Consider the following 18812-nt stretch of genomic DNA (forward strand, 5'->3'; position numbering starts at 1 on the left):
CAGAAAGGTAGGTACATCTACATTGAAAAATATCCCAATAATCATACATCGCAAAAAAGAGGCGATCATTAGGCATGTCTTTGTGTACGAGATGCAAAGTGTTAGTACAAGTATTTGTTACAAGTGCGGTCCTAACATGCAATTTAACGCGTTCAGGTTTTTATTTTCACTATACGACAAATGTAATCAATGCGATAATTTACAACTAGGAGATATAAATAAAATATCTCGTATAAAATACAAAGTTTGTGTAACAAGTACTGGACTGACCTATCGGCAACATGTCTCTTATATGTGATGTATCCCAGTATAATTGTGTTTATTGTTTGTGCAGACATATCTTTTGATTCACAGCGTGTTAGTGGTAGGTATTATTAGTTGATTATCTCACACCATACACCAGACGCCAGCTCGTAAAACCTCTCTTTAGGCATAGTAACTTCATACAAATTTGGAGTTAGTACCTCATGTTGGCAGGTGGAATTGACATTTAAGTGATGATTTTGAATGAAGTGATGATATGGACGACCGCTTCTCCATTCAAACGTAGTGCCCATTTTGAATGAAGTGATGATATGGACGACCGCTTCTCCATTCAAACGTAGTGCCCATTTTGAATGAAGTGATGATATGGACGACCGCTTCTCCATTCAAACGTAGTGCCCATTTTGAATGAAGTGATGATATGGACGACCGCTTCTCCATTCAAACGTAGTGCCCATTTTGAATGAAGTGATGATATGGACGACCGCATCTCCATTCAAACGTAGTGCCCATTTTGAATGAAGTGATGATATGGACGACCGCTTCTCCATTCAAACGTAGTGCCCATTTTGAATGAAGTGATGATATGGACGACCGCTTCTCCATTCAAACGTAGTGCCCATTTTGAATGAAGTGATGATATGGACGACCGCTTCTCCATTCAAACGTAGTGCCCATTTTTAATGAAGTGATGATATGGACGACCGCTTCTCCATTCAAACGTAGTCCCCATTTTGAATGAAGGGATGATATGGACGACCGCTTCTCCATTCAAACGTAGTCCCCATTTTGAATGAAGTGATGATATGGACGACCGCTTCTCCATTCAAACGTAGTCCCCATTCTCCTCCCTGGATATTACCTCAATGGAAAAAATATTTTTACACAATTTATTTTATAATTTTATATTAATCATAGCTATGCCTCTACGTTTTTTTTTTAATATTATTATAAGAGTCAGGACCAATAAAGGAATTCCATACACATGTTTAAAAGCTCCTAACTTTTAAAGTAATAAATGTAATAATCAAAAAATCTAAAACAAAAATCAAACGAAGGTGTGGTTAGTGTGGTTATACACTTAGATCAAATTGGGAAAAAATAAATTTTATAAATGCCAGAGAGGAAAATGGGGACTACGGTTGTATGGAGAAGCGATTACGAGAATTCGTCCTCTTTTCTCTTAAGTTTATTTTTTAAACGATCTATAATTCAAAATGAAATAGAGCAAATGAATAAACAACTAACACACTGTGTAACATGGAAAAGATATGAATGCAAGGTTTTTTTAGGGTTCCGTACCCAAAAGGTAAAACGGGACCCTATTACTAAGACTTCGCTGTCCGTCCGTCCGTCCGTCCGTCCGTCTGTCTGTCACCAGGCTGTATCTCACGAACCGTGATAGCTAGACAGTTGAAATTTTCACAGATGATGTATTTCTGTTGCCGCTATAACAACAAATACTAAAAACAGAATAAAATAAAGATTTAAATGGGGCTCCCATACAACAAACGTGATTTTTGACCAAAGTTAAGCAACGTCGGGCGTGGTCAGTACTTGGATGGGTGACCGTTTTTTTTTTGCATTTTTGTTTCCGTTTTTTTTTTCATTATGGTACGGAACCCTTCGTGCGCGAGTCCGACTCGCACTTGCCCGGTTTTTTTTACTAAATGGGACTAAAATTGCCTACGTCAGCATTTATATGTGCAGTCGAAAGTTTTAATTTATGACAATTATGACCCATTTTATACCTTGTCACAGTGACAATAGTATGAGGTCTCTAGCGACTTTCATATTGATTATCACTGTGACAAGGTACGAAATGGGTCATCAATTAATACTTTCGACCGTAGGTACCTACAGGTATTTGCTTTCTGTAATTTCGAAGGCGTATTATATACCCGGGGTCTCAAGACTAACAGATAAAAGCGGATATCAGCATTTTCCAGCGACGCAAGGTTTTAACCCTTCTTTGCATGGTGATGGAAATTTCCATCATAACATTGTCCTGTGAAATAAAGGTGCTTTCGGAGGTGATTGATATTTATGTTTAAGACGAAACAGGAGCTGAGCTCGTTCTCAATTTTGAGATTTCGAGGTGAATATACCTGTCGCTCTGACGGGGCGTAACCGCGACGTGAGAGACTGCATTTGTGTGTGTAATGCACGCACACAGACGCGTGCGCTCGTACTCGCGCCCGCGCGCACCTCACTGGATTTACAATGTCACTTTTCGTTCGGTACTCGGTACTGCCACGAAGCGCTCACTTATATTGCGATTGAACTTTTTGAACCGGCTTACGTTTATGGAACTCGATATCGAATAGTTATGTACTTACCCCCTTATTCATAAACGTTTACTAAAGTTGACAAGCCGATAATAGTTTGTCCCTTTCCGACGTATTGGTATGATGGAAAGGGACAATGTCAACTTTAGTAAACGTTTATGAATAAGGGTTACTAAAGTTGACAGGAGGGTAGTGGTTAATACGAGTATGTACTTTTTTTTTTCAATATTGCTTAAAAACGAAGTATAGACATGACATAACTAAATGTTAATGTCTTTGTAAGGCAGTATATACACAACATGAACCATTTGTACAGTCACGCTCCGTGATTGTTGAGCCATTTAGGGTTCTAGCTAAATTGGATATTCCATAGAGTACAATGGAGTGCATAAATATGTACTTATACATTTCTTCACCTTAACCTATTGTAATAAGGTGAAAAAATGTATAAATATGTATGCACTCGACTGTATGAAAAAATATGGAACAACCAATTCAGCTAAGACTAGGGAATGCAATCTAGATCTCGCAATTTCGAGGTCTCGCGAGATCTCGCACGTATTTTCAATATTTAATCTCGTTGACAGGAAATCTCGATTTATGCAATCTCGGTCGAGATCTTAAGGCGCGGTGTGTATTAAAATGCGCTTTTTTGTCACCATATTTACAGACTTTTACAAGGATTTCATGCATTATTTTCTAGTATGTATAACTTCAGTCCTTGAACTACGTTATTGCTTGTCAGAAACACGACGGCTCATAATTTTCTCGATAGAATCTTAACTTGAAAACATGCCTAACACTGTCTTTATTTCCTTATGTTAGAAGGACTACGACGAAAATGTATATGAAACTTACTTCAGTCGATAGCTTTTAAGTAAATCTTCATTACTGCTTGTCCTTTTATCGAAACGTTAATGTTTTCATTAATCATTTGATGAATTCAACATTTTGCTTACTAAATTACACCTTACGCGGCAATACCTTGCGCCCATTCCTCACGCCAGTACGCCCGTGACCACTGTCGGCGTCGGACCTATGCTAGTTTAGCGGACGTTTTATAAAATGGGTAATCCCAGTATAAATATGCAAATATGTTATACACACAATGTTTTTCAACATGCTTACGAAGAAAAGCAAAATAATTCTTAAATACGGTGACATTTCAGACATTCGTCCGTCATATTGTCATTTTATAACAAGTGCAGCAAAGGCACATACCCATCTAACCAATCCGGAATTCAGTCACGATTGATAAATTGTGTAAACATATTTTAAAAGGCTATAAAATTAATCAAATTGAATAATTTTTAAACATAGATATACAGGATTCAAATATTTTAGACTGGTCATATTTTTCATAATATCGATTTCGACTGGCAAATCGTAATAATCGTATTACTTTTTGGCAACCGGATTTTTTAACCTAATTAGACCCCGCTGAATCTCGCTTGCTTGATCCCGGTTGCTTGATCGAATTCTTGACCGGAAGTGAGATATTTGATATTAAAGGACCCTTTTTTTAGTTTTTCGTAAATAACTCTTAAACGGTGGCGCATAGCAAAACATATTCTATTACATAAGTAATCTGCATAAAATTGCCTACAAGAAAGATTAAGTACATTTTTTTGCTAGGATCAATATTCAAAGAGATATTAACGCGGGAAATTCAATTATAATCACTTAAGGTCCCTTTTTTTAGTTTTTCGTAAATAACTCGTAAAAGGTGGCCAATATCAAAAAATGATGTAAAACGTTAATAATCTACACAAAATTTTGTACAAAAAAGATTCAGTACACTTTTCGCAGGGATCAATATTTAAAAAGATAATAAAGAAGGAAAGTTAATTATAATAAATTCTAAGGTTCCTTGTTTGTATTTTTTCGTTAATAATTTGAAAAGTATGACTCATTGCAAAAAAAATCTTATACATAAATAACAACTTACCCGCTGCTTTGTCTTTTTAGGGTTCCGTACCCAAAGGGTAAAACGGGACCCTATTACTAAGACTTCGCTGTCCGTCCGTCCGTCCGTCCGTCCGTCTGTCACCAGGCTGTATCTCACGAACCGTGATAGCTAGACAGTTGAAATTTTCACAGATGATGTATTTCTGTTGCCGCTATAACAACAAATACTAAAAACAGAATAAAATAAAGATTTAAGTGGGGCTCCCATACAGCAAACGTGATTTTTGACCAAAGTTAAGCAACGTCGGGCGTGGTCAGTAGGTACTTGGATGGGTGACCGTTTTCTTTTTGCATTTTTCCCGTTTTGTTTTGCATTATGGTACGGCACCCTTCGTGCGCGAGTCCGACTCGCACTTGCCCGGGTTTTTTTTTTAATATTGATCCTAGCGAAAAGTGTCCTACATGTTTCTTGTAGGAAATTTTATGTTTATTATTTATGTATAAGATTTTTTTTGCTATGAGTCATAGTTTTCAAATTATTAACGAAAAACTAAAAACAACCGAAGAGCTGGCGGCTACCTCGCACAACGTATCAGCATTGCGATACAGCGAGGAAATGCCGCCAGCATCCTTGGTACAATGCCTCAAGGGCCTATTTTAGATTTAAGCTAGTTATTAATTTCGTTTAGTAGTACCACTGTATATATATTGTATGTAAATAAATGATTTTTTCCAAAACAAGGAACCTTAGAATTTAATATAATTAACTTTCTCTCTTTATTATCTTTTTAAATATTGATCCCTGCTAAAAGTGTACTGATTCTTTTTTGTACAAATTTTTGTGTAGATTATTAACGTTTAACAAGATTTTTTTATATTGGCCACTATTTACGAGTTATTTACGAAAAACTAAAAAAGGGGACCTTCACCCCCCCTCCCCCCTACAACCTCAGCACACCCGCTAAGCTCGAGGACATTAAGTATGGTTATCTGGACACCACAAGGTATAACTGTGCCAATTTTCAAAATTATACGAATTATTTCCGCAGATTTTTTTTATTTTCTTGAGCTATTAACTAACTCGAATGGCGAAGTAGAAGTGTTTTTTGTCATTACAATCTTTAAATGCTTGACTTTTACTCGTCAATTCAAAATTAGAAAAATAGTAAGTATTACAGTTAGAGTTATAAATTGTTATAATTCTTTCTTGTGAAGACAGCTAATTTTATGTACTTATTGGAGCTATGCATAACTCAATAGTCCCACAAATTATCTTAGCTTTGCTAGTATTCTTCCTTATTTTCACTACCTACTTGCCCGAAATTGACTGCTAGAGTTAGACCAAGTCTGCAACGATTTTGATAGCATAGGCAGTGCAAGTGTTATTCATAATTTCATAGAAGATTGACGTTTAAAATAACACTTGCACTGCGTGTGCAATCAAAATCGTTGCAGATTTTTCTTGGTCTAGCTCTATTACATTTTTAATGTCTATTAGAAAGTACTATTTTTTGTCTCATAATAATTTGGTATCATTTGATTAGATTCTCAGTTTGTCGCGGTATACACTTATATTGTATATAATTAATAATTATTTACACTCACCGTCTTACCTACCATTTTTCATTTCATTAAGTACTCATCAAAATTCGAATTTGCTAATAAATCTTATTCAATATTAATTGCCGGAAAAAATCCCGGAACTGACAATTCAGAATACCGATGTCGTCCGAATAAGGACGTAGACGTGCTGCGCGGGCATGGTACGGTGCGCCGCGCGGGGCGCCCGCCTGCCCGATCTACCACGCGTCTGCTTCACCCCCTTGAAAACGTAAAACTCGAGTATAAGAGCGCCTTAATTATTATCTTCGAGATCTCGAACGCGATTGAAAGATTGATCCGTGTGAATTACTTTGTTTTGAGTAATCTTTTTGAGACATCGAATTGCGAGATCGAGACTGCATTCCCTAATCATGAAACGCCGCCATTTCATGATCTGACTAATTACGTCGCACTATACGTTCCTTTTGAGTAGCATGCGTACTAAAATAACGTAGCGTCCAAAAACGTACTATAGTCTGTCAAGCCATTTCAATGGTTTTCATTTGCTATAAATTTAGGACACCCTACTTTATTCGATATGCCTAAATGTTGAGGTTTGCACGATATGGCTGGTAGTCGCTAGTCAGATCATGAAATGCCGGCGTTTCATGATCTGTCTAGGAATATCACACCTCGAGGTTTGCACGATATGGCTGAGCTGGTGGTCGCTAGGCAGATCATAAAATGACAGCGTTTCATGATCTGCCTAGGAATATCACACCCTACTTATTTGAAATATTAGAATCAAAAAGTTCAAAATAGATTGTATATGTAACTACAAAAATGTGTTCCCTCTCAACCCAAAACCCCTTGTGTCTTAGGAGGATCTAGATATTTTCACACAAGATGGTTTAACGATAACTTCTTACATCACTAGATTATCGACATTAAAAGTCGACTATTGCCCATCACTTTTCTGTCTATGTACGTATTTAGAAATTTGACTCCGCCCCTAAAGTTAGTGCGATAAGGACAACTGCAGCTTAGGCGAAAAATCCTGCGTAAAAATCTCAAAAATCGAGGTTTCGTAAAACTTAACCAATCCTAACCAAATTCGGGAATCTAAATGATTATGAAATTATCTGTGTCGGACCGTTTTGCTTTTTTGGCTAATTGATATCAGTATATACCACGCCTCTCATTGCGGCATAGTCAACTAGGCCATTTTGGCCATTTTTAAAGGGCTCTAGCGCCTTAACAAACAAAAATATCAAAAAAAGCAAAACGGTCAGACACAGATATTGACAATATTAATCTGTGTTAAAAAAATCATTGCTCTAGCTTCAAAAACCTCGGAGGAAACAGTCCAGTACGTTTGTATGGAGAAATGACCACTCCTGTTGGCTCTTAATAACTACTGTCAACTTTCAACACTAATCCATTTTCTGATTTTTTACATAAATTTACGCAGTATTTTAATTTATAAAAATTACATTTGTTTTAAGACGAAATGTCGGAAAACTTGGAAAAACCAAGAAAGCGGGGTAATTTTGAAAATGGCAAATACCTACTAAACTAAAATATCTACTTTCTGTAGTAACAGTACGCAAGATGACGTGGTAAGCGTTGCAGTAGCGTAAGTGTTGCTAAAGTACGAAGTGCTTGTGATTTTATATAAATTTGCCATTTTCAAAATTACCCCGCTTTCGATGTTACCCCAATGCACTTTATGTGATTTTGGGCCTTTTTTCGGGGTTTGTAATTGTTTTATATTTAAAAACTTTATCATAGGTGTACATACTCGTACATCACAAAATAAATAGTGTACCTTTCTGATGGTAAGATTTTTTTTATGTATCTCTTAATGAAAATTATATATTTACATAAATATAAATTAGCCTATTCAATTTCTAACACTGATTTCGCAGTAAAAAATGATGTTTTAATTTTTTTTTTCGCAGAATCAGTAAACAATTTCGTGACACATATATTCATTTCGGGCAAAAATAAAAAATCATGCAAAGAAGGGTTAAAACACCCAAACCCCGCAATTGTTAATTTTAATATTGTTTACTACTTCGTAGATTGCTAATATGGCTATACAGTTGCTAATATGGCGACGAACAATCGCCAATTAGTCGAAGTAGACTAGTAGTAGTAGTAGTTAGTAGAGGGAGTAGTTGGTCGGTCAATTAGTGAACAATAAACATGATATGGGTGGTTCAACAAAATTTCCGTGGCCGATGATGATGATTTTAAAAAGTATGTGTAGGTATGTAGGTATGTACAGTCAGCAATTACTATTCGCTTTGCACCTTTGCATACAAACTTCTATGCAGGGGGGGTACCTTTTCTCTGCAGCTGACTGTACTAACACTAAAACTGTTATTTTTCAGACTCCTAATTATTACAAGCGCTGCGGTCAAGGTTAAGGTTTATGTAGGGTGCGTTGGGGTAAGATGGAATGGGTTTTTGATGAGATGAGCAGTGTTGCATTGGAACTAGCGTAAAACAAAAAAACAATACGTTAGTGTTCGCTTAAGGTCAATTTGGCTAATTCCGTTAAGCGACTATTCCATCCATGAGCGTACCTATATTTCTTTGATTTTCAATCGTAGGAAAAAAAACATCTGCTTTTGATTGCTGAGACTAAAAGCAATCGCAACTTTATCAATGAAATTATTAATTTTGTTCGTTGTTCGAGAAAAACGCTAGTGGACGGAATAGTCCCTATGACGGAATTAGCCACATTGACCTTATCTTTTTTCTGGTAGAAATATGTTCATAACGCACAATTTTGCCCACTAAGCGACAGGGCACAACTAAATGGCAGTTTGAACAATGTTGCAAGCAGCAAAAATATTATATTCAAATTACGGAGGACTTTTTGTTTTACCCCTGTTTTCAGCTTACCCCAACGCACCTTATATGATTAAGTCCCGTTTAGAGTGAAAAATCGTGACAGCCCATCATTAGATCAATGTATTCGAAGCTTAGCAATTTAGTTATTAAAATGTAAGTAGTCTACACACTACACTTATAGGAATCCATTATTTAGACCTTTTAACATCTTTTTATGTTTTTTTTAGACCTCATACATCAGAACGTGCCGGTATAGCCACACCTGGATCCATAAGCGTTTCATCTAGCTCACCTTCGTCGATGCATCGGGATAGACGCCGACTGTCGGCTGCTGTCGATACAGGTCCATTGCCACTTCGACCAAGAAGCGCTTCTGATGACGAAGGTAACGAAGGACTGCTTGTACCCAATGCCTTGACTACTAAATCTCGTAGTTCCGAAGATGGTCTGCTCTTGCCGCCTCCTTGCACGTGCCCTTATTTTGGCAATGAGTCGACACCACCGAGGCGTAATACAGATGTAATCATTGTACCCGGAGGGGATGTTAATGACTGTAACGGGTTTTCTCGGATAAGAAGTGATGAGCCTTCCATCTCCTACTCGAGGCGTTCAAGTCGCGGAGCGTCTTCTATGGTTACATGGGAAGAGGAAAGGAGATGTGGAAGACGGGGTTCAAGTTTCGGCGTATCTAGAACAACACTGGCAACTCCTGTGCGAAATATGCGGACCCGAAGGTCATTAACATCTCGAGCACAACCGGCTAATCCAAGTCCATATCGCCACGCGAACCCACGGACACATCACTCACGGAATTCAAGCGTGATATCTCGGAACTCTTCGCGTCACGGGCGGATTTTGCGTCTTGAACAGAAGGCCACTAAAGTCCTTGGAGTGGTGTTTTTCACGTTCGTTATACTGTGGGCGCCTTTTTTTGTTCTAAACATGCTACCAGCTATTTGTCCTCGTTGGGAGAAAAACATACCTTATTGGGTTTTTGATTTTGTACTGTGGTTGGGTTACTCAAGTTCTATGGTGAATCCGATTTTCTATACAATATTTAATAAAGTGTTTAGACAGGCTTTTAAGAAGGTGCTGCTTTGTGAGTATTGCCAGGGATCAAGATAGCCCGCCCCATGGGAGCGCGTGCGGCCGAACTCGGACCCCGGCGTGAGCGCGCTCTCAGTCAACAGAAACATTCGATCTCAATTCGTATAAAACAATAAAGCTCGTCATTCTTCTTATTTCTAATAATTTATTTGAAATGTGTTCTCTGCTGCAACTTCAGACCGATAATTAAAATGTTGTTTAACATCTTGGTAGCAATAGGTACGTTTTGTAATCGGCCAAAACGTTAATTGGTACCTACTTATAGTTACTCGTATTGTCACCATTAAATTTGTTTTATGCTAGAACATTTTTATCAAATGAAGAAGTACAGGTAGAAAACTTATAAATGATAATAAACCAATAAAAAACAAAAATAACATAAGTAAAAAATCTTCTGCCATATTTGCTGATTTTTGTAACTGACTTTGGCATTAATGACTGACACATATAAGATAAAAAAATAATGTGACCACTGACAAGTATTTACTTAAAGTCATTTTTACAAAGTCAAAGTAGGTAGAGTTAGACCAAGAAAAATCTGCAACGATTTTGATAGCATACGCAGTGCAAGTGTTATTTTAAACGTCAAACTTCTATGAAATGTATCTATCTCTCTGATACCTTTAAACGAGCAATACTTGTTTATTTATATATGTATATAAGGTGCTACTTTATTAGTTGCAGATATTTATACAGCTGATAGTACTCGGTTCCTGGAGTATATTTAAGTATGAAACGTTATAGCTTTTTCAATGTTTTTTTGGAGAAAACTGAAAAAATAATTTGCTACGTAAAAACACCCTGTTAACACATTCAATACCACTAAGTGCTACGGGTTACGCTCGTAGCGCGTAGCCACGGATTCGTCGTATGTAGCGCGTAGTCGCTACGAACAGTATACCCGACAGTCGGGTTCTTGGTGTTGAATGTGTTAATGTGACTAATAAATGTGAACGCATTGAACAGATTCTAGTACCTATTTTACCTAACACCTAACTGGCTGGCCACTTTATCCTAATAACCTTTTGCAGTTTTCCATTAAAACAAAAAAATAATAATTAAATATTCTTAATTTCTATTTAAAGTTTGTTGTTTTAAAGTAAAGTATCATATGTTAAAATATCTGCAACTAATAAAGTAGCACCTTATATATTTCGGGGATCTCGGAAATGGCTCTAACGATTTCGATGGTTTGCGGGGGCGAAAAATCGATCTATCTAGGTCTTATCTCTGGGAAAACGCGCATTTTTGACTTTTTATATATTTTCCGAGCAAAGTTCGGTCTCCCAGATATATGTATGTATATGATATGATATACGTATAAATGACACTTGCACTGCGTGTGCTATCAAAATCGTTGCAGACTTTTTTTGGTCTAACTTTTTTTTTCTAATCAGTAGGTAGCAGGGTGGGTCATTTTTACTTTATATTATTTTATTAGGAAGCACAGTTAAAAAAGGTTGCACGTTTTTTTATTTTATTGAAGTTTTCATAAAATGTATGGTGTATGGACATAGTGAAAAAAAAGTTCCTTTTTGAGTACATACTTTTTCATTCAATTTATTAGAGTTTAGGTACACCAAGAAAAAGTCTGAAATTATTTTGATAGCATACGCAATGCGAGTGTTATTAATACGTTATCATTTCATAGAAGTTTGACGTTTAAAATTACACTTGCACTGCGTGTGCTATCAAAATCGTTGCAGACTTTTCTTGGTCTAACTCTAGCTCTGAACGAGTTCGTTGGCTCTGAACCTTTATAATTGTCGAGCCAATATTTTTATATACCTATTTTTTTAGCTAAAATTTGAATAAAGGGACAATACATAAGTAGATATAGGTACTCCGCAGACCATACAAATGTACCAATATTTATATGATCCGGATATTGCAAAATAAAATACTGTTTATTGGTATTATTACGTGTAACTTTTTATAACTATGGCCGAAGGACAACTGACCCACCCTAGTAGTCAGTCTGGCTATCGCACATACTTGGCTATCTGGCAAAGTAGATTATGTTCTATGATCAAGAACTGTTACCAAAAAGAAGTCCAAGTAGAACAGTCCATATCGTTTTGATATCGGTGTTCACAACGTCATTTGACATTAATGCCAACGTTACAGAAAGCAATAGAGTTAGACCAAGACAACTCTGCACCGATTTTGACAGCACAAACTGTGCAAATATTATTTATACGTCATAATTTCCTCATAATTTCATAGATGTTTGACGTTTAAAATAAAACTCGCAGAGTCTGTGGGCTATAAAAATCCCGGCAGACTTATCTTGGTCTAACTCTATGTCAATAATAATAATGACTTGTGACGTCATTCTCTCTGGCAACCCCACATTGCGTTTTGGCATTTTGGCGTTATTAGTTATTATAAGAGGATTTAGGACTTGGGACCTACAATTTACTAAATCCTCATATAATAAAAAAATGCCAAAACGCAAAGTGGGGATGCCAGAGTGCATACCTCTGGTTTGATGCTCTCTTTCGGGTTGTTTTATCTAGTGTCCTTTCATCAACTGTATTGCTCGGTGATAATGATAAGGGAGTTATTTATCTTGCAATGTTTTCATGGCCTATATCTCCGCACCAAATTGTATGCGTTGCTCGTAGGCGAGATTTGTATAATGATTACTATTTATATAGTACCTACGGTCGAGGAAATTGATTATTTAGCAGTTTACGGTTTACTTTACATTGGAGAGTCTTAGTGTAAGTAAATATATACAATCAAAACTTGAACCGCAAATTGCTACTGAATTAATTTCCTCCACCGTATTTACCTCCTTTACGAGTACCTTAAGAATAAGAAGAAGGGAAGAGATTGCTTACAATAGCGACCTATGATGATGATATTGTAATGTGTAAACTACTCAACTATACCTACTCATGGACTAATTTAGAGGAACACACAAAAAATGGTTTTATTACTGGATTACACAGCACCTAAAGTAATTTCAAAAATAGTAATTAAACTTTTTTAAAGTGAAACTTTTATTCTATCGCCCCAAATATTTTGGACTGTCTATGAGCATGAAAATCGTGCAGAATGGAGAGCCTTGGTGCACAAATAACAACCTCATGTGGTCGTGACCCTCAGTCATGAGGAATCGAGGAAGAAGAAGAAGATTAGCATGTCGTATTACATAATTACAGCATTAGTAAAATTCTACTTTATTTCTAGTAAGTACTTAGAGTTCATGGTCTTTAAAATAAGCATAATTACGAACTAAGATTACAATACTTAATTCACGAAGGCTTTGCATGTAATTTCATACATAAATTTAAGGACAGCAGACCTTAATTACGGTGATTTAATACGTCAAACTCTCAACTCGCATATGATAAGTAGGTACCTACAATAAAAAAAAAACTACTTTTACCAGTTTTACCAGAGCGCGCTCTCCTCCCCAAAAAGCCCACAGGGCCATGGTCATCGATAATCCGTTACTGGCAAGTAATGGGACAGCCCTCAGTAACCCCCACTCGTCATCAGAGGGCGAAAAAGCCCTTGCCGCTATTCAAACTCCTGTCTGCTTTGACCAAACCGTTTCTGCCCCTAATAACAACCTGATGTCCCACGTTGCCCCTCTCCTTACATCCCTTGTTTCTTCAGATCATGGATCAAATGATTCTCCAATGGAATGGCAGGAGCATCAGCAATAAAAAAGCCGATTTAATTCGTTTAATTAATAAGTATAATTTTTACATTATCGCGCTATCGGAAAATGGCTAAAACCAGAACATAACTTCAGAGTCCCTGGATTCACATGTATTTGTGATGACAGGCCTGATGGTTACGCTGGCTGTGCTCTACTAATTAGGAACTCTCTTATACGCTCAACAAAATCAAAATTACTCCGCCAGCCAACTTTCATGTTGTGGCCGCCCGTGTGGCCAACTGTAGGTACTTATATGGTAGGTATATTTATTTAGCCTCCCTTCCAAAACAATTCTTTCTCACCTATTCCTCTATACTGCAATCTCTTCCTCCTCCTATTATAGTTCTAGGGGTTTTTAACTGCCATCGTGAAGTTTAGGGAAGTGGTAGGTCGGACCCCGTGCTAGGTAACGAACTTCTTAAAATAGTTGAACCTTTGTATCCTAAATACTGGTTCCCCTACCAGGCGCATCCGCCCTGGGGATGTAACCAGTGCAATTGATCTTTCTCTTTGTTCCTCTAATCTAGCCCCTCATCTTTCCTGGGAAACCCTCGATTCATCTTTCGGCAGCAATCATCTCCCTATATTAATGGAATCTCCTAGGAAACCCGATCTCCCTCCCCCCCTCTCCTCAAATTTCATTTACTTAACGCTTATTGGGCAGAACTCCCGGTTTCCTCTTAAAACATCGACCAATGTACCGAGGATTTCCTTAAAATTTTATTACGATGTGCAGAACTAGCGCTCCCGGTAAAGAAACCATCTTCGGGAAAAATTAGCTCCCCTCCTTGGTGGGATCCACGATGCACGTTGGCTGTTAAAAAAAGAAAAAATTGTGAAACAAAATATCGTAACAACATTTGCATTTCAAAATTCATAGAACTTAAAAAATGTATGGCGGAAACAAAACTCCTTCTCCAATAAAAAAAAACCGAACAAGTGCGAGTCGGACTCGCCCACCGAGGGTTCCGTACTTTTTAGTATTTGTTGTTATAGCGGCAACAGAAATGCATCATCTGTGAAAATTTCAACTATCTGACTATCACGGTTCATGAGATACAGCCTGGTGACAGACAGACAGACGGACGGACGGACGGACGGACAGGGGAGTCTTAGTAATAGGGTCCCGTTTTTTACCCTTTGGGTACGGAACCCTAAAAAACGGGAGCGATTGAAGTCTTTCTGCTCAAATCATCCTTCACACCAGCTCGCTTTTTATGGAACAACATAAGAAAATTTAGAGGATGTAAACAGTCCTCATCCCGCTCGCACCCTCCGTCCAAGGAATGGGCAGAAGCATTTATGGACTCCCTCGCACCCCAATATGTCCCAAAAAGGTTAGAAATTAGGGCGGATTATCGTAGAATGTCTCATGCACGCCTAGACGCGCCATTTACCCCTGTGGAATTAAAAATGGTTGTAAGCCGTGTCAAGGACTCGTCGCCAGGGCAAGATGGCATCCCCTACTCATTTATTAGGAACTCCCCCGACAAAATTTCTTCATATTTCCTGGACCTCATCAACTCTCTATTTTCTCTAAGGCATTATCCCTCAACTCTGGAAGTCACAGTTAATAATCCCCATACTAAAGCCAAATAAAGACCCTCTCGACCCTTGCTCGTATCGTCCCCTCGCCCTTTCGTCCGCCCTTCTAAAAATCATGAAACACCTAATTAAGGACGGACTTCAGTGGTTTGATGAATCACATAACATTCTTTTCTTTTCTCAATTTGGCTTCAGGAAAGGCAGAAGCACAATGGATAGTCTTGGGATATTCATAACTGACATTCGTGTTGCGTTTAGCCAACACGAATCAGTAGTTGCTGCCAAGGGTCAGTCCTCAGCACATTGTTATTTAATATTTATACAGCCGACCTTCAGTCAGCCTGTAATCAGGTTAATGTTAGGACATAAATATCGTTGCAAGAAATCAATAATGCTGTAACCCAGAAATAAAAACTTTACACCAGAGCGAAAACACTTCGTGCGAAATCAAAAAAAAAAATCATAACTTCTCAACGGTAGATGGGATTTTAGGGTCACAACAGGACATATGTAGTGCAAAAACCCTGGTTTCACAAGGTTTTCTTGAGCAAAAGGGCGACCTCAACCAATCTAATGTCTGCTACGGCTACGTCTAAACTATTAAGGGGAGAGTCTAACTGCTTTGACTTGGTAGCGAAAACGACTACCTTTTTTGTTCCTGACAACTACCTACGTTGTCGTAGCCATCACCTCCTAGATAATGGAACCTTTCACACGACTGCACACCAGTACTCTCCAATTGTCCGTTCCCGGACACTCCTCAATATTGTTTTATCTTTTGCACCTGACTGCGACTTGTTTGCCGACCAGAGTCATAAATTTTATAATGAATTTATACGTTTTTGCGAATCAGCATAGGTAGCTATTAATTACTGTCATATTTATCTTATAATTTTAGTACCTATAGCTTTTTTATTACTTACTGCGCATTGGCGCCCCTTAGCTGTAATGCTGTAAAATTTTATTTCAATAAATATCAATATCAATATAAATTATCCGAATGACACTTCAAAAAATCCCACATCCGACGCATATATGCCCTCACTTTTAACTCCCAACCCCTCTATATTTCGGCTCCTTTAAAATTTTATCAAAATTAAAACAAATCTAAAATTGTGACTTTTCCCCGCTCATAAAATCTGATCAATCCTTTCGTGCTTAATTCCCAATCCCGTATTACAATATATATTTGTTTAATTTTATATCATATTGACGTGATGCCTTCGTGCCTTCTTCGTGCCGATAGCTAAAAAAAATACAATAACATTGATAGAAAAAATGTTGTTACTTAGCAACTGTTATTTACTGTCAGCCAAAAGTAAATTTCGTAAACAGATATAATATAAGGTACGGTAAGGTAGTATAATGGTAAGTACCTACTTATTGTGAAAATTAGAATTTTAAAGTATGATTAAGCCACGAAAGAATGTATTGACATATAAGGTTATTTTTTCTCTATTAATTTTAAAGTGTAACCGAATAAAAATGGATCAAGCATTAAACACGAGAATGATTCAAATAGGGAATTTAGCCTCCCAATATTAAAACACCTGGACGCTTAAAATTTTAATAGTGGTCAAGGCAATGCCGGGAGGTTTAGATATTCTCGAAGGTACATAAAACCAACCAACATGCAACCAACCATCGGGCATCGTTAGGTACAATTTAAAAATTCCCTAAATAGAATTCTTTTTCGAAAACTTTCAGTTAAATGCCTACAATCCCAAAAAAATCTTTCACGTACATCGTGGTTTCCTAAAACCACACAATTAATTATTTTGTGTTCCTCTAAATTTGTCCATGAGTGCACGAATATATGTATTACACAGGCTTTATACGTAGGTACAAATTATCCGTAGCCACATTGAAGTGATTGAGTAAGTAACGGAACAGTACCTACCTACAGATGTCTTTCTTGCCACTTAGATTTAAGCAACTAACTTATCATCATCTTCCTGTTAGTGTTGTGCGTTACCGACAGTTTCCCACAACGGAACTTTCCGCTTGTCCGTTACCTGCGCTGCGCTGCGAGCGTAAGACAAAATTACCATGAAGCTTTCTTAGACCTTATATTTATAGACCTTTCAGATTTGAAATAAATTCCATGTATATTGTATGTATTTGTGTACCATGTACATGTGGGATTCCATTCACTCTCCCTTTTCGACTTTGACTCGTAGTAGAACATCGGGATTCACGAGATTCCAAGATTGCGGGAATCCAGAATATTAGTAATCTGGAATGGCGGGAATGGGGATCCCGAGATTTCAAGATTTTATAATCCCGGGGTTCCGAAATTCCATGACCTCTAGATTCAAAGGGGTTTTCAGAATTTTAGGGTCCCGGGATTACGGCTTTCCGTGACATGAATCTGACGTGACTGTGCAACATACGATTACGTTATATCTCGTGTTTTTCAGTCCCTTGCTACGCTCAAGATTATAAATTATAATTACTCGCCAAAGTCGCTAAATAAACTCTCTTCAATATTAGTATTCGAAGCAAAAGCTATTTTTATTCTTTTGTTGCACAAATAACTCTTCATCTTTTCGATACTATAGGTAAATATGTGAAATTGTCAGTTGTTTAAAATTTTGAGTGTTGCGTCCCAGTTCAAGGCACGTGAAGTGGTAACTTTGCTTTCGAGTGAATTACAAGGTTTTTCACCACATCAAGGCGAGGAAAATACTAGCTGTAAAACCTTACAAATCTCAACCAAATTAATTCCATAAAATATGTATGATTCAAATCATCACTTGTCCATCAAACTAAGTAGCTAAAGTGAGTTGTGGTTGAAGTGCAGTCATGTATGGAGCAGTATGCACTTTTGTCTCAGGTGACCCCGCTCGGCACGATTGTTCTTTGGCTTATACTAAGATGATCTAATGACTTAGCCACGAGATTAAAGGGGCCCACTGATTAACAGTCCGCCGGATGGTATCTGCCTGTCAGTTGTTCGGAACTTTTTGTTCTAACTGACAGGCCGATTCCGTCCGGCGGACTGTTAATCAGTGGGCCCCTTTACTCTTGGCTATCCCCAAAAAGGGAGTGGGCGGCTATTTTCATATTAATTATGGAAGGGAAGGGAAATTTGGGAGGGTAGGTAGCCTGGCGTTTATCTCGTGAGTAGGGCATTAGATCAGCTTTGTATGATCCAAAAATAAAGGCAGCCTTTCCGAGCGGGTGTGGTGAAAAAGATTTTCTTTTTAATTGTGGCTAATCTGGCGTGGTTCGTATCTATGAAAAATTTTGATCGTGAATAGACATTGAATCAATTAGCATATAAATATTTTGTCGTTGATTTTCTCACTGGCGTATTTTGCAGGTCTTTCAATGACCCATTAAAAAATCTTGTTTACGAGGTACCTATATCTTTGGATATGATGATAATTAGGTACCATATAAAGGGCAGCATTACCATGACTTGTAGGAGTTGTAGGTGATTTTTGCTGTAGATAGGTACCTACCTATGTTACATTGAACCATAATGGTAGTATTACTTATTGCCTAAGGAACTTACAGGGTTAAGTTAAGAGAGAATGAGATTATTTTGATGCCATTTGTAATTTGTAATATACCTTACTTACCATTTATGTCTTTATAACTTAAATACCTGTTAA

General features: G+C 37.5%; 1 protein-coding gene and 1 long non-coding RNA gene across 2 annotated transcripts in view; both read left to right on the forward strand.

Annotated features, from left to right (window-relative positions):
* Positions 1-8278: 8278 nt before the first annotated feature.
* The window catches only part of LOC134804934 (uncharacterized), a 401964-nt gene continuing 391430 nt past the window's right edge, over positions 8279-18812 (forward strand). The window contains exon 1 of the long non-coding RNA XR_010146192.1: positions 8279-8291. This is a non-coding gene — a long non-coding RNA (uncharacterized LOC134804934). The remainder of the gene's footprint in view (positions 8292-18812) is intronic.
* On the forward strand, positions 8974-10395 carry LOC134804860 (probable G-protein coupled receptor No18). The gene has a single exon (XM_063778157.1). The coding sequence runs from the start codon at positions 9165-9167 to the stop codon at positions 9987-9989; it is 825 nt and encodes a 274-aa protein (XP_063634227.1). The 5' UTR covers positions 8974-9164; the 3' UTR covers positions 9990-10395.

Source organism: Cydia splendana, chromosome Z, assembly GCF_910591565.1.
Source record: "Cydia splendana chromosome Z, ilCydSple1.2, whole genome shotgun sequence".
NCBI lineage: Eukaryota > Metazoa > Arthropoda > Insecta > Lepidoptera > Tortricidae > Cydia > Cydia splendana.

Bases quoted from the DNA above. Each gene is read 5' to 3' on its own strand.
- LOC134804860 (XM_063778157.1), top strand. From the start codon at position 9,165: ATGCATCGGGATAGACGCCGACTGTCGGCTGCTGTCGATACAGGTCCA.